The 16,903-nt window shown below is 45.1% G+C and overlaps 1 protein-coding gene across 1 annotated transcript in view; it reads right to left on the reverse strand.

The window, feature by feature from the left end:
- Elovl4 (ELOVL fatty acid elongase 4) overlaps positions 1-16,229 on the reverse strand; it is a 32,216-nt gene extending 15,987 nt beyond the window's left edge. The window contains exon 1 of the mRNA XM_048435755.3: positions 15,907-16,229. Within this exon, the coding sequence (XP_048291712.2) occupies positions 15,907-16,006 (100 nt within the window). The 5' untranslated portion in view covers positions 16,007-16,229. The remainder of the gene's footprint in view (positions 1-15,906) is intronic.
- Positions 16,230-16,903: the final 674 nt, after the last annotated feature.

Raw genomic sequence — 16,903 nt, forward strand, 5'->3', positions numbered from 1 at the left:
GGGGGGAAAAAATAAAAAAAAAAAGAGGGGGAAGTGGTGCGGGAGAATTGTCTGTATTCTGTCAGTCATGTTTTAAATAAACGCTGATTGGCCAGGCAGGAGTTGTAGTGGGAAAACCAGACAGGAAGTGGAAATGATGCAAGGAGAGCAGGAGAATTCTGGGGAGGAGGAAGTTGATTCCTCCCATTCCTGCCCAGCTCACCGAAGCAGCAGGATATGAGCTGCCCCACTGAAAAAGGTACTGAGCCACATGGCTAAAATAGATCAGAAAAATGGGTTAGTCAAGATGTGAGAGTTAGCCAGTAAGAAGCCTGACCTAACGGGCCAATCAGTTTTATAACTTACTGAGTCCTCTGTGGTTGATTTTTCTCTGGGACTAAACAGCTCGGGGTACTGGGAGGCACAGAAAACACAAACAAGTAGGCCCCCTCATGTTACACATATCAAAGCTGGCAGTGGCTCTGTATGCTTACAATCTAAGTGCTGGGAGGCAAAGACAGGAGGACTCCTGGGGCTTGCTGAACAAACTGGTCTAGCCCTGTCCATGAGCTCCACATTTAGTAAGAGACCCTATCTCAAAAAATGAGGTGCCAAGTAATTAAAGAAGACATCCAGCACTGATCTATGCATAGAACACACCCCCCCCACACACACCTATATGAATACTTATACACACATTAGCTTATACAAACAAACACATACAAAAGAAAGAAAATAGGAAATGAAAACCAGGATACAAAATTAGTCAGAAATTAAGAGTAGACAACATACTTCTTTAATCTTTTGTGTGTGTGTGTCTGTGTGTGTGTGTGTGTGTGTGTGTGTGTGTGTGTGTGTGTGTAAGGTAGAGGGTCTCACTCTGTTTTTCAGACTGTGCTTAAACCTGTGAGTTCAAGTGATTCTCCTATCTCAGCCACTCAAACAGTAGATAAAACTACGGTGTCCTCAGTCGTAGGCTCAGCTTGCTTTATGTTGATGCGTGGTGTGGTACACTGTCTCATTCCCTCATTCATCACAAACACTTCGAGAGGACTCTCAGGGAGAGGCAGAGCATGACGCAGGTCAGAAGCTGAAGGCTCTACCACATCAGATGCTGAGGGAGGCTGAGACACAACTGAGAGGCCAGCTGACAGTGAGAAACGACAGGAAGCATGCAACACACAGTCAGTGGATGACTGAGCTCCAGCCCTGGCCTGTCACAGTGCACAGGACTCTAGGGCACAGTCCTCCTGAAGGTCCTTCATCTACAAACACGGGAGGGGAGAAGGTGAAATAGATTAGGTTTCTCCAGCTTTAATGAAACAACAAGTTCCAGGAGGAGTTGACACGCACTCGGGCGCTTTGGTCGGTGCTGCAGTCCATTTCCAGGGATGCTGCATTTTCTGTGAAGCCTCACCGAGGTCTGGGATTCTCCACATTCTCACGTGTTACTCCAAAGGAGTGCATGAGTTATCTGCCTTTATTTCTAGTATGTCCCTTAGTGCTTGGCCTGGAGTTCATGAGTCTCTTACCTCAGTCTTCTTGGGCTTGGCATGGCAGGCATATATCATCATGCCTCGCCCTCAAAGGTTATAATGGTTTCCATTTGTAACAACATATTTACTGTTTCTTGAGGCTCATGGCAAGCTGGACCAACCTGTTTACATATGTCAGTATGGACAGTAACCACACAATTTTACCTATGCTGAAAAGTCATACATAGTTACTCAACTATGTTGTCAAAACTTTCAAAGTGTTTAAAAACAAACTTGTTTAAAAAAAAAACAAGGGGTCCATCCACCTGAAATGGGTATCTATCTATCTAATCTATCTATCTATCCATCCATCCATTCATCCATATATCTATCTATCAAGACAGGGTCTCACTACATAGCCCTGGCTATCCTGGAATTCCCTAGTAGAGTAGGATGGCCTTGAACTCACAGGGATCCACCTGCCTCTACCTCTAACCAATGCTACAATTAAAGATGTGTACCACCATGTCCAGAGCATGAGCTTTCTTGAACACATCACTGACACATTTTTGTTTCTACCTTGATCTGAACTTTACAATCACACAACACTAAATCCAGTCACATTGTGACTACTGTGTATGTGGGGGGGGGGGGTGCAGATCACTTGGTCGCTGACCTGTGGAAATTCACCATTTATTGGAGGAAGGGACAGACTTGAAAACTCAACTGCTCTGCAGCAGGATCAGAGTCCAAGTTGAGCAACAGGACAGGAAAAGGGACAAGACACGGCTCAACGACAGACATCTGAACTCAACGAATAAAAGTATGCTGGCAGACAGGCAGGCAGAGTGGTCCTGTTTCAGAGACGGGCATTAAAGAAACTGACTCAGAGCTTTAAGCTTAGTTGATTGGCAAGACTCTGGTAGCAGTGATGGATAGACTGCAGGGGAAGGGGATCGTCTGGAGTCATGGAAACCATGTCAGGCCCACCTCCACTGGAGACATAGGAGCAAGTGCTGTTTAATGCACTGATTCCCAGGCCCAACCCAGGTTCTGAACTGACAAATCTACAGTCGGGGCTCAAGCCTGGCTTCAGTGCTCCCATGGACTCTGGCTTGGCTTTACGATGCATGAGGTGATGGAATCCCAGCTCCAGGCACTGCTCTGCACAGGAGACAAGAGGAAGGTCACAGGGCAATGTCTATAGATCTGGGGACAGTTACAGATGTGAGAGGAAAAGGGGGAAGCAGAGTTTAGGACTACAGCCATATTTATGGCCAGGAGGCAACTGAGAAAGTCAGAACAGTGTAGACTACACCAGCAAGAAGAGCAGGTCTGAGAGGAAGTGAGCAGGAAATGCTAAGCATCCCTGTGTGAGATCCATCCCCGTGTGAGATCCAACCCCATGTGAGGCCCATCCCTGTGTGAGGTCCATCCCTCTGTGAGGTTCATCCCTGTGTGAGGTCCATCCCTATATAAAATACATCGCCATGTGAGGTCCATCCCTGTGTGAGGCCCATCCGTGTGTGAGGTCCATCCCTATAAAAGATACATCCCTATGTGGGGTCCATCCCTATGTAATAATGTCCATCCCTGTGTGAGGTCCATCCCTGTATAAGATACATCTCTGTGTGAGGTCCATCCATATATAAGATATATCCCTGTGTGAGGTCCATCCCTGTGTGATGTCCCTAGGTGGGGCTGCCAGGAGGCTCTGGGCTTACAGAGGAATTTCCAGGCAGGAGACAGGGGGAGGAGTCACTGATCATGAAAGTCATACCAGAGCTTAAGGTCACAAGCAGCAAGGGCACAGAGAAGGAGAAAAAGAACCAATAAAGATCTGTGCCTGGAGTCGCCCAGAGAGAGAGGGCAAAATGGCAACAAATCAGGCAGGGAGGCAGGGGAGAGAAAATAGCAGACACTGGGAATCAACTGTGCCTGCCTTCTGTCCCTCCCTTCTTTCTCTGAGGAACTCGCTACCTTGAGGGTTGATAGAGAGGATTCAAGAACCGAAGGGTTCCTGGTCTCTAAGGATCCCACAACGTCCCTCCTCCCTTCCAATGCACCTGCTCTCTCATCTATAAGTCCTCACAGGCTCACTTGACATCAAAACAATGTGGGTATCCCCCCTCACAAGTCCTTGGCATCTTCTAGGGCTTTTTGTCTGCTTCCCAGAGTCCTCTAGCTCACCAGATCGCCAGCCAGCTGAGAGACTCCCCAGACTCATGATCGCAGCACTGGAAGCATTACAGATGGCAGTGTCTGACATGGTGTGGTCAGTAACAGCATTGTCAATAATACTAAGTTTTCCTCCCTAACAACCTCAGAGTTAAACCAAACTCAAGAAAAAAATGAACAGTGATGATTACATCAGGAAGAGCTTACACTGAGAAGGCAAGGATATTTATAACCTAGATACTGAGAAGATAAGCTATCTTACGGTTCACTCTTGACTTGCTCTCACTAACTTAACATTTTTAAATGTTACTTACTTGCTACCGTGCATATATGATATGTGCATGAGCACAGGCATGCACATATGTCGTGCCGTGTGTGTGTAGGACAGAGGACAACCTCTGAAGTCAGTTTTCCCCTTCTGAGTTTATATGTGAGTTCTGGGGACTGAGCTCGGGTTCCCAGGTCTTCACAGCAAGCCCCGCCACCTGCTGAGCCATCCTGCCAGTCATCATTGGCTTAATTTTCAAATTATACTTAAAGACTTCTTTTCAAAATCCTTTTAAAAGGCAATGTGAAACAAAGAACAAAAGTACTGGGTTGTTTTGTTTTGTTTTTTTTTCCTCCACTTATGAACAAGTAACTACAATGAATCCTTAGGAACCTCTAACAGGGTCTAACAGGGTCTACTGTTTTTTGTTTTTTTTTTCCTGTGGCTCAGGTTTCCACTAACCAAAACGAATATTCTTTCTAGTAAAATTCTACTATCATATTCCAGGAAAAAAAAACAGTAAAATTAAGCATTTTTAGAATGTCCAGCTGCTTAGAATAAATAGGGGGAAACAAAGCCGCAGGGAGCACAGGGTCACAGGTGATGCCTTGGGGAGGCTCACAGAACGGAGGAGCACAGTATTCGGGCAAAAGATAAGACTTGCATCAAGAAGAACTGGATCCCAGGGTGTGGCACACACCCATAGTCCAGCCAATCAAGATGCTGAGGCAAAAAAAATAAAAAGACACATTCCCAACCTGGGCAGCATAAGCAACATAGAGAGATTCGGGGGGGGGGGACGGAGTGCTGGCTTACAGGCTTGCACCCCCATTTACTTGATTTTCAGAAAAATTAATAACTTAAGCTCATTTAATGCTTATACTTTTCCCACAATATTAAACAGTGTGAGATTGCAGAGGGAAGTTGAAATACTCTATTTCTTTTCTATTAAAGTGTGGTCCATATGCCAGTCAAATTCCAGTAACCTGGAACTCATAGGAAACAGAATCTCATGCCATAGCCAAGAGCATTGACTCTGAATCCTCGTCACAGGGAAAACAACAACAATAGCAACAAAAAGAACACTCCAGAATTAATTTGATCCTTGGGTCTACCTGGAAAAATCAGCCACTTCTCTTTCTCTTTTCTTCAACAGCATCTACATCTGTGTAACCTTCTGTCATCCAAAAGAGAAACACAAGTCTAATGACCACTAGACAGACTTGTTTTGGGAGTTTATTCAAAAGGTCAGAACTATGTCCTCAATGGTACTCTTAAAATACTCCGTCCTTCTTCAATAACTAAAACCGATAGCTGCAAATGAGCTCACTATATGGACCAGGCTGGCTTCAGACTCACAGAGCTTGGTCTGCCTCTGCCTGCTAAGCATTCAGATAAAAAGTGTGTGCTACCACTCCTGGCTGAACTCCTGTTTTTTGTTGTTTTGTTTTGTTTTGTTTTGTTTTGTTTTTGGTCTCTTTTGTTGTTGTTGTTGTTTTAAATCCATTTCTACTAATATTCTAAATGGCAACACTGGTTGTCAACTTCTCTTTACACAAAACAAAAGCTACATTCACTATACGGAATCACAGGCATGTTGAAATCATTCCCAAAAGGCTGATTTCAAGTCCTGTCTGTAAGAAGACCTTGTGCCTTCCTCTGTCTCTTAACTAATCAACAATCTCCTCTCTGCAATGGAGAGTAAAATGATGTGGGATTCCCCTCTGTATGCTATGAATATGCTTTATTACCATTGGTTAATAAAGAAGCTGCTTTGGTCTATAGCCTGGCAGAATATAGGAAGGCAGGGAAAACTAAACTGAATTCAGGGAGAAAGAAGGCAGAGTCAGGGAGATGCTATGTAGCTGCCAAAGGGGAAAGATGCCAGAACGTTATCAGTAAGCCACAGTGTCATGGCAAAACACAGATTAATAGAAATAGGTTAATTTAAGATGTAAGAGCTAGCTAGAAATATGCCTGAGCCATCAGCTAAACAGTGTTGTAATTAGTAGAGTTTCCGTGAGTTTATTTGGGTCTGGGTGGCCAGGAAATAAAAATACAGTCTCCATTTACAGTAAACAGAGTTTCTGCCTTAGCAAGGGATGTTCACGGTACAAAGTCAGCCACATAAGGCAGAACTTAGGAAGGAGCTTTAAACACTTGGACAGAACAGGGCAGATACCTGAGAGGCCCTCAAGAAAGGGAGGACGGATTCTGCATTGGGGCTGAGGTAGGACTGAGGATCCCCAGAACCTCTTTCCCTTCCAGAGCAGGAACTCCTGTTTAATAACTCTCATGCTCTCAGGAGTGGGGACAGGAAATACACCATTTGGGTCAACAGTGAGAGGAAGGCGGTTTTCACCAGACACAGCGGTAGAGGCAGACCTAGGTAGGGACACACAGCCAGAGGGTAGTGTGATTGGCAGGGAGGGAGGAAGGGATCCTCTGCCAGCGAGAGAGGGGTAGGTTGAGTGTCTGATGGCAGGAGGGAGCAGGTGGTTTCAGAGTAGTTCAGGCTGGTGCACAAACTCAGCTGTGTAACAGTCACCTGAGGGGGTGGGGAATGGAGGGGCAAGCTACAACGCAGAGAGAAGTCTTTTGGTTGTGAGTCTAAACAGCGATTATAATAAAAGTTAAAGGGGAGAAAAGCATGCAGTTTTCCGCAGCAAGCAGAAAAGCATGGCTTTGGAAGCTACAAAGGGAAAAAAAAGGCTAAGGAAGAGCAGACGGGTGTGAGATGCAATCTAATGGCTGCTCAGACTGAGTTTTAACTTGGGAGGGTTAAGTATTTGAAATCAAGATCCAGGGAACATCAATTTCTTCCTTGAGATGGGGATAACAATGGCACCCAATCGGAAGAACCTAAGTATTAAATATAATAATAAAGTGAACGCACCAAAGCACAGGTTACAGCACCCGGCACTCAGGAAGCAACCGATGATCACTCCATAGTCGTGATAAAAGAAGAGGTGGGCAATGCTGTGTTATAACAACGAAACTACCACAGGGAAGAGATCCTCCATCTACCCTGTGACTCTACAATCGTGTGGTTCTAAACCTTCTTTCCTCTCTAGACAGTTAACCAATACCCAACGTCAAAGGACACTGTGAAGATTGGATATGCGGGAATTACGAAGCCCTACTGCAGTCTCAAACTCCAAAGACTGCAGTGAGCTTCATCGTTTGCTGGGGATATCTGACTCAGTTTTAAAGCTAGCACATCTGCTAAAGCCAGTTCAAGAGAAAGGAAAATGTGCAGTGGGGGAAATGAACCCACAGAGAGAACTGAAAAACGAAATGATGCTGTCCATCCTAGAAGTCAAGAGCAGAAGGCAGCACGTCCCTCCTATCCCTGTTTCATGAACTCATAGTCAGGGGTTGCCGGTCCAATCGACACTCAGCGCTGCCAATGACCTCAATGCTTTAAGAAAATGACAGTGATGTGTCCCAGTTGTAACGGGGCTCGTAGTATTAGGATCTGTGTGTGCTTGTGCAGGTGTGTGCATGGGGCGGGGCACTTTGGTTTTAACAGTTCTATGAACTAAATATCTACTGAGCAAGATACTACCCCATCCTGAATTTTCACAAACAGTAGTTGGTAGTTCTTATCTCACACCATTCGCCAAACAAGTTCCTAGTCACTATGAATATAATTTTTAACAGTTCTAACTACTTCATCTTACGGAAGATTACTTCATCTCAGAATACATGCCTTTATATCTTAAACGTAGATTCCCATATGTAGTGTCAGCATAGAGATTTATCTAAAAAAAATCACTTTTTAGTTTCCTTTTTAAAATATGTATATGTGTTTTGCCTACATATGTGTCTGTACAGTGCATGCATGACTGGTGCCTACAGAGATAAGAAGCAGGAGTGGATTCCCTGGAACTGGAATTACAGATGTTTGTGAGCTGCCATAGGTGCTAGGAATTGAACCCCAGCCCCTTTCATGCCTGAGCATCTCTAGCCCCTAGCTTAATTTCATACACTAGACCTAATAGGAACTTTGAGCATTCTGGCTGCTTTTTTTTTTTTTTTGTCTATGATTTTGGTCAGATTTATTATGTTACAGGAATACAAATTTAGTAATGCTATGTAGGTAAAGTAGTAATGAAAACAGTGAACTGAAATAATGCATAGGTGAAAGACACAAAATTTCCCTCTTGGCGGGCATGATGATGGCAGGAGCGTCAGCTAATATGGAACAGGGCGTTATCTCATTCCCATGAACCTCAGCGGCTTGCACGCATATGGAAGGAAATAAAACGTCTCAGGCCAGTCCTCCAGGGTTGCTGTAAAGCTAAAGAAAAATGCAAAGCCAAATGTTCTGCTTACTTGTTTGCTGCTTGCTAGCCAAGCAGGTACTTCTTCAAGTCAATCAACACCCTTGTATTCCCTTTATAAAAGCCATTTTACAATTAGCTGAAAAAAATTTTTATAAAGATCATTTGATTCACCATCCAATACTGAAGAAAAGTCAAGTTTAGGAATGCCATTATATTAATTTTATAGTATGTTGCTATGTTTTATTAGGTTATATTAATTATACATAATGATGGGTTTCATTTTGTGCATTTATACACGCACACAACATTCTTTAACTACAGCCTCCTGCTCCCTTTCTGGTCCCCACGTCTCACTTCCACAGATCCCCATCCACTTTCACAATGTCTCTTTCTTTCAGTGTCCCAGTGGATTTCCCTAAGTGTGAGAACTGACCACTGTAATTGTGTTAAGTACATACTGGTGCTAGCAAGCGTACTTGTGATGCTGTACAGCCAATCTCCACAACTAGTTTCACATTGCAAAATGGAAACTTCATACCTGTTAGACACCAATTCCCCAGCCAGCTCCTTCTCTTTCCAGTCCCTAGCAGACACTGTTTTAATTTCTGTTCCTAGTCATTACTTTAGAAAGCTCGTGTGAGTTGGGATGACATGTCTTTGTCCTGGTATGTTGGAGTTCAAAGTTCCTTAGAGGCATCCACATGGAAAATACTCTTTTATCTCCATGCTACATACTGCATCCATCAGCTCATCCATCAGTGGACATGTTCCAGTTGCTCCTACCTCAGCTACGGTGCAATGTGACCATCAACAGGGAGTAACCAAAATGTGAAATGCATTAACACACATGTGTGAGCCTGAGTTTACATTTAATAAATAAAAAAGGAAACAGAAATGCTTACTCCTTCAAATGTTCCAGTTCTGAGTCACAAATTTAGCTATTTTCTGAAGAAAAAAAATAAAGCTAATAATATTAAGTTTTTAGGCTTATATTTAAGTTATTGTTCTAAGAAAGATAAAAATTTGATTTAAAAAAAGTAGATTACACAGAGGATCTGACAATAGATGCCACGTACTCTATAGTTCAATCTTCATATGATGAAGGTAGCATGAAGAGACCTGAGGCTGAACAGATGGCAGTGCCTAGGGAGCACCTGCTGCTCTTGCAGAGAACTGAGTTAGACTTCCAGCTCCTACATGGAGAGCTCACAATTACCTGTAACTCCAGTTCAAAGGGCTCTGATTCCCTCTTCTGGCTCCCAAAGGTACACACACACACACACACACACACCACACAGATACAGAGGCACACATGCTCATAAGTAAAAATAAATTAAATCCTTAAGAAGAGAGGCACCGGACTCTCTGAATGAGGCAGACAATGAGGGCTGACTGAGAAGCCAAGGACAATGGCACTGGGTTTTGATTCTACTGCATGTACTGGCTTTGTGGGAGCCTAGTCTGTTTGGATGCTCACCTCCCTAGACCTGAATAGAGGGAGGAGGACCTTGGACTTCCCACAGGGCAGGGGACCCTGACTGTTCTTTGGACTGAAGAAGGAGGGGGGGGGGAATTGGAGGAGAGGAGGAGGTGAAAATTTTTAATAAAAAAAAAGAAGAGAGACACAAAAAAATACTGATAACTTGCCCAGACTATGTAAGAAGCCATCTTCAGAAGCTGCATACCACGTGATAAGATCACTACGTAATTGAGATTATTTTATACTTTTTTGTTACTGCTCCTTCTATTTTTAGCAAATTAATTCATTCACAGTTATTCAAGGAATTCTGGGACAGTTAAATGGCCATTATGGTGGAGCACCATACACAGAGTTGCTCCAAACCAGTGTCTTTATCCTTTTCTTATTCCTCTACTTGGCTCTTGCAGAACACGCAAAACAAAGCAAAAATGACTAATTACAAATCTACTCTTTTTACTAATGGGCGGTACTAAAAAAGTTTTGGAAAACATTTAAATCATAAAGGATTTTCAGATTAATAATTGACATATATGTCTTTGAAATTTTGTTCTCTACTTGAAGAACAGAAAAGTAGCATCTATACAGAACTCTGGATCCAGCTGGGTGGGGTGGTGCATGTCTTCAATCCCAGCATTCAGGAGGCAGAGGCAGGCAGATCTCTGTGAGCTGGAGGCCAGTCTGGTCTGCATCACAGAACTATAGATCCAGGAAGATCCTGAAATATTATTACCCAATTAATCCTTGGAATTTCCAGGTAAGAAACGTGAGGGTTGGGGTGAAAGGGACTTGTCCAAACTCTTACACTAAGTAGCAGTAGCCTCATGACTGAAGCCAGGTCACCTGAAGCCCAGCCCCTATGTTTCTCCACTGACTGTGTTACACTACCCTGAAATCTCACATCACAATGTTTCGGCGTATACGATGACAAGAAATGAGTGACCATCTGACTGTGTAGCTCTATTTTGTGCTACTAAATGACTTGATAGTTGATTTTTTTTAGATTTAGAGGACATTGACAGAAATTATGATTAAAGACAATTATTTAAAAAAAGAACTTTCTACAGGGCTGGGAATAAAACTCAAAGGCAGAACGCTTTCTTAGCAGGTAGGAGGTCTGAAATTTAATTCCGACCACCCCCAGACACACATACACAAGGGGAGGCGGGCATCTTTCTGCAATTTAGCATCATCTAAAACTGCATTACCACAACATTTAAAGTTACATGAGATTGCCAGGTGCAGTGGTACCTGAGGAGGCCGAGAGAGAGAGAGAGAGAGAGAGAGAGAGAGAGAGAGAGAGAGAGAGATCACAAGTTCAAGGACTGAACTACAGCAGTGAGACTTTTTCGAAAATGAAAAACAAAGCTAGATTAAGGGGGTCGTCTCTTGCCACTTGTGTAAGGGCAAGAGAGAGATTCTCTAGGGCATGTTGAGGGGCAAACCATAAAACGAGGAAGCATATCAAAAGAATGATTTATATAATTCAGGACTAGAGTCATAGAAAAGAACGGCCGTGGAAGCTATGCTTTTCTACCCTTCTCATTTCTACGTGTCAAAACTCATATGATTTTTAAACAATAGATTCTGGTACAGAAAAATCTTGGCTGATTTTATAGATGGAAAGTTGTAATATCTGGAAAAAAAGAGGCACTGAACGAGAGGAATGACACAATTCACTGAGCAACTCTTGTCTGCATGGAAACAGAGACTTGACTCAAGAGTGGTGGCTCAGGCGAAAAACCTTACTCACGATAAATCACTCACAGGTGACATTATTATATTACTTAAGAAAAAATATAAAACATTGACTTTTAAAAATTATGACCAAGTACTTTGTACCTTAGATGATCACAAACTCATTGTCCAAGATCTGTTACCCTGTTACCCTAACTGAAAGACTCTAACCACCTAAAGCTGTCCTGAAACCAGGCTCAGAACTGCACTGTTTGCTCCGCTGGGGTCTGTGCATGAGGAGTGTTTTGTTATATGCTGTGGGTGAAGAGGGTACAGGAGTATCAGTCATTTAAATCCAAGGGTGTACTTATCAAGTCAGACTGTGGTAAAGGAAAAATATCAACCTGACAAACCCCCTAAATCTAGCTGGGCCTCCCAGAAGCTTCAGAGAGGCTATGAGACAAGACTTCAGGAAAAACACTGGCTAGGAGAGAGGCTGGAGGCCAGCCATATTCCACACAGTTGTTTTCATGCTAGTGTGCAAGCGTGTAATCACAGTACTTGTGAGGTGAAGGCATAACGATCTTGGGGCTCACGCTGGCTACAGTGTGAGTTCAGAGCTGGCCTGATTCACATATCAAGACCCTACTTTAAACCCAACACCTTGCAGAGAGAGAGAGAGAGAGAGAAAGAGAACAGACATATAGACATATCTCCCAGGCTAATCCAAACACAAAATCTACTATAGAAATTAACACATATGAAAACTACACATTAACTATGTCAAATAAAATGAATATCAACATGCTGTACAACATTTAAAACCTGTATTCCTCCTCTGCAGCCTGGCAAGCCATAGGCTAAACCTCCTGTGACTCCAGTTTATTACAGCTGAATTAAGCATCCCCTCCCACAGCAGGTTTAAATGACTCACTGGCCCCTTCTCAGTCCCAGTTTCCCTGGTTCAGTCCCTGGTTCATCCCCTGGGCCCTTTGCCTTTGGCACCTTTGCCCTGGTCTACCAACTCAAACATTTTCTGACTGTTCCCATCAGCTCACTCACTGCCAGGGTAAGCAACTGTGGGAAACTGATAAAATACTCAGAAAACAGAGCCAGGTAGTCTGCTGCTTTCGCCACTCATGACTGACACATAGGGCGGGGACACTGAGATAACAGGAGAGAACTCTTCTGGTTGTCCTGGGGCCCTCAAACCAGGATTTCAAGCGAGGGCAGAATAGCAGCAATTTCTCTTAGACTTCTTAAGTTTGTGACCCAGTGGCCCTGTCCCCGGCCCGTTTTCTGCATGGAAAGTACATATGGAATAAAGAACTACGTGTGACCTGAGTGCATTTACTTACACAATACAGCCTGGTTTCTCACCTCTCATTATCTTATAGGAAACACCCTCCATCCTATGCCATGCCTCTCACCCCCTTTCCTTTCTTCCTCATCCAAAGAGAATCCAAGACCCGGACTGTTTATGCTCTAACAACACATAAACAAGTACTCAGGATCAGTGAAGTCACTAAGTAGCCAGAAGGAAACTGGCAGGAATGGATAAAGTGGACAGTGTAGCACTGAACAGAGCAGGAGACTATTTAGATGTGTCTGCTTAAGTGTTTGGATGGGAGTTTAATTAGTTATACTTTCTAGCCATTTTCACAAATGCAAGGTCGAATCGGAGAACCAAAAAACAGATGCGAGGGCAACAGAGCTGTCGCCCCACTGAATGAAGTTTCACATCGGCCCATGCCTTCTTCCAATATAAACAACAGTAACTTCCTTGTGGCATGCAGCTAGATGCCGAGTTTAGGAAATTCAAATTTATTTGTACTTCTTTAAAAAAAAAGTGCACTCTTTTTAAATCTTAAATTTCAATATACAAGTGTTAATAATACAAGAAAAGTGACATTGTTCCTGCGAGCACAGAAACTTGCTGTTTGCTAGCTATATGCTGTTGAAAAGCCCAGTTTGTAGACCTCTCTGTGGCTGTGTTCTATAAAATAGCACCATTTAATAGAATTCGAAATATTAATTCACCAGAAGCTATTTTCTCTAAGCAAAAATGTCTTAGGCTGCCAAATATGCTCTACAAACCTGTACCTTTCTTATTACAACAATACAAAACAGAACTGCCTCACTTGTGCTCATGGAAGAACTTCAAGAGGAGGAAAACCCAAGGAACCAGTAAAAGGAAAAGAAGTCAGCATACTCCTCCAGTGAGGCACTCGGGGCCCAGCACCCAGCGCCCAGCCCAGCTTGCTCTTCCTGAAAAATGTCACCCTTTCGTCACACTCTGCATCTTTCTCAAGAGCATCCCTGTCTCCCACCCATTTTTATTTCCCTCTTTCCAAATATCTGACTCATCCACTTTTCTCCACCATCACTGGGGAAGCCTCCCTTTCTACTCCGTAGCCCCCTTATCCAGATTTTCAATATTCATGGAAAAATAAATAAATGTTCTTGGAGAAGGGAGGCAGTGTGACCTGGTTCCCAGAAGGAACATGAAGACCTGATTCCCAGAAGGAACACGCAACACACAGAAGTGTCTGGGAAGCACAGGAGATCCAGATGTGAAAGCAAAAAGCAAGTAAACAAACAAACAAACAAAAAACCCCTGAATAATGGTCCTCCTTATGCTGCAGCAAGGCCAAGCAGACTATAGCCACTGAGCCTCTGGTGGGTTCAGAAACACCTCTGTCTTCACTGGGCAGCTCGTTACAGAAGCAAGAAGGCGGTCTCGGGTTTCGTAAGTGGATAGTCAAGAGCATGGACGAATATCTTCCCGCTGACCTGCTAGTAAGAGGTCACTTGAGTGTCCCTGTGTCTACTCATTTCTCAAGCTTGACCCACGAAAGTGTATTGTTTTATAGGGCCCTCAAAGCGTAGGAGCCAGCTTTCACCTGAGTGGACACACAGCACTGCCAACTCCTTTCGCGATCTTTCTCACAGACTCATTCAGACAGAATGAACCACTACGGGAAACTACGCTCCAGCTTTGCTCTCAACTTTTCCTTCTGAGGCTTGAGAGATGAGAAGGCTCCAGGATGGGAAGGAGCTGAGAGACAGGACTGAGAACTCCTAGGCGTGGCTCTGGGTGCAAGGCGGCTGGAGGACCTCAACCGCGTTGCCACCTGCCAGCAAGCATGTCTGAGGTTTAGCTCTGCACAATTGTGAAAGGGGATGCTCTGACGCAATGCTCAGAGCAGTATCAAGGAGATGAAGGGAAGGGTGCTTCTTCCCCAGGTATTGCAGGTATCAGTGTAAGGAAAAACTCAAGAAAGAAATGCCTCATTGCAGTTACCTCTAAGTCACCTCCAGCCGTGAGGCCTGGGAACTACTACCTCTTCTAGCATCAAATTTGTGATATTCTGCAAAATAGTGTGCTTTTCTAAGCAAGTCAGCGAAGCCTCCACATCACACACACACACACACACACACACACACACACACACACACACACACACACACACGGGAAAAAACTCGGTTGTCTTATACAGAAACAATTCCAGAAAGCATTTTGTCCACCTTACCTCAAATGTCATACTGTATCCATGCTATAACACACTGTCATTTGCCTTAGCAACAAACACAAAAACGACAAAAGAAACTTCATTTCTGAAGAAGACAGCTGTCATAACCTATATTGCTAACATCCTAATCTGCTAGGATACAAAATCACACTGCAAACGGACAGCAAAAATTTACATCATAAAACCACTCCGAGAATCCTTTAAACATGACGTTTAAGATTTTGAAAACTTCTAAAAGCAAATGAAGAAATGGTAACACGTGAACATTTCTATTACAATCACTTCTCCTAGGAAAACTACCTAAGTCACCCAAATGACAGTCCTGCCCCACAAACTGAACAGCTAAGGGAAAAGTTCGCGATTTCAGTACTCTGTACTTATGCAGGCTTCTGGGCCAACCTCTAGGTGCTGCTGCGGAGACCCCTTCCCAAAGACTGTCTTCCTCCCCCCCTCCTCCTGACGGCCCTGCACTGCGCAAAGCCAGCACCCTCAGTCGCCTAAGAGATTTGCTACTAGGAAGTCACAAAAACTAACGTCCTTTGGGGAGCTAAATAATGCTATTTCACATTTTTGTCACAATTATACTACACAGAGGTTAACTAAATGGAAGCAGATACGAGCGTTTTCTCTAGGAAGCTGAAGTAGCAGAGAGAAGAACAATCGGAGCCTACAAGGAGTGTCAGTACATAAGAGAAGTATGAGGCGAGCTCGAGAAATGCGGGCGTCAGGGCGCGGTGGTTCCTTGGCTGCACAGGCAGCATCTGATAAGTCAGCTCCTGCATCCGCGAAGCTGATGAGATGGGAATGTGGGGGGGGGGGGGGGAAGACGCCTTAACGTTCGCATCCGATTAACCAGTGCACAACCGCGGCGCCCGCGCCGCATCTGCGGGAACCCGGGCGCCCCAACAGCCTCAGGGTGCCGGGTGCGGGGCGCAGGGCCTTGCCTGGCGCTGAGGCCGGGGACTAGCGTCTGCGTCGTGGGCAGTCCGCAGAGCACCCATCGGGGATGGGTGAGGGCCTTTGCCTGTACCTGCGATGGACCACGTCCAGCGGTAGAACTCCACGGTGTCGTTGAACGCAGTGGACACCGCGTTCAGGACGCTGCCGGGCTCTGAGTCCATCAGCCCCATCGTGGCGCGAAGAGGTGCAAGCCGCGGCGAGAAGAGAGGCCCCTAGGGACAGTGGATGGCTGTGGCGGGGACCCTGCTGATAGAGGCGTCTCCTCCTCCTCCCGGCGCCGCGGCTGGGGATGCGGGCGGCTAGCAGCGGTGAGCAGCGGCGACAAGAAGCCGGAGGGCGGAGGAGGAGGAGGACCCGCCGCGAGCGCCCAGCGCTGCTCCTCTCTGTCGCGGCGCGCTGCAGCAGCTCCAATCCCCTCGCCCGCATCACGTGGCCGTGCGGGGCGGGGCAGCGCCTCCTCTCGCCCCGGGCGCGGGGATGCTGCGGTCGCGAGTGGTGACCGGTCTGCGCAGGCGCACCAAGGCCTACCCCCGAGCCACCACCCGGGCAACTAGAGCGCCGGAGGGGGATACCTCGTACCCAGTCCACCTCCCCGTGCCTGTGTCCTCCTTCTCTGCCCGCCTGCCCACGGTTACCTCTGCTCTGCCGGATGCATCGTGGGAAACTGGACCGAAAAGAAGGGGAGTTTGTGGACAAACATGTGTAGGCGAGGCGTTTCTGGTTCCTGCCTGTCATTCACCTCTATTTCACTTGTGCTTTTGCTGTCTTCGCCTTTGGCACGTGCTTGTCACCCAGACAAGGAAATGCAGGTGGTTTCACTCTAAAGGAATGCCATTTGTCTCATGCAGCGACTGTGGCGGTAGTCCTTAGTTATCCCATAAATACATTAGCGTATTGTTAAACTCCTGCATGTACTGAAACACGGACCGATCAGAGGTGGTTGTGCAAAATTAGGCTACTTACTGGTAGTTCAGAGAAGAGGGATCCCATAAGAATAGGTTGAAAAGTCTGCTTGGTCAGTTTGAAAGGATGTTGCTGAGGAGACAAAGGCAATTGACTCAAGAGAA

The sequence above is a fragment of the Myodes glareolus genome, chromosome 4 (assembly GCF_982192425.1).
Source record: "Myodes glareolus chromosome 4, mMyoGla1.1, whole genome shotgun sequence".
NCBI lineage: Eukaryota > Metazoa > Chordata > Mammalia > Rodentia > Cricetidae > Myodes > Myodes glareolus.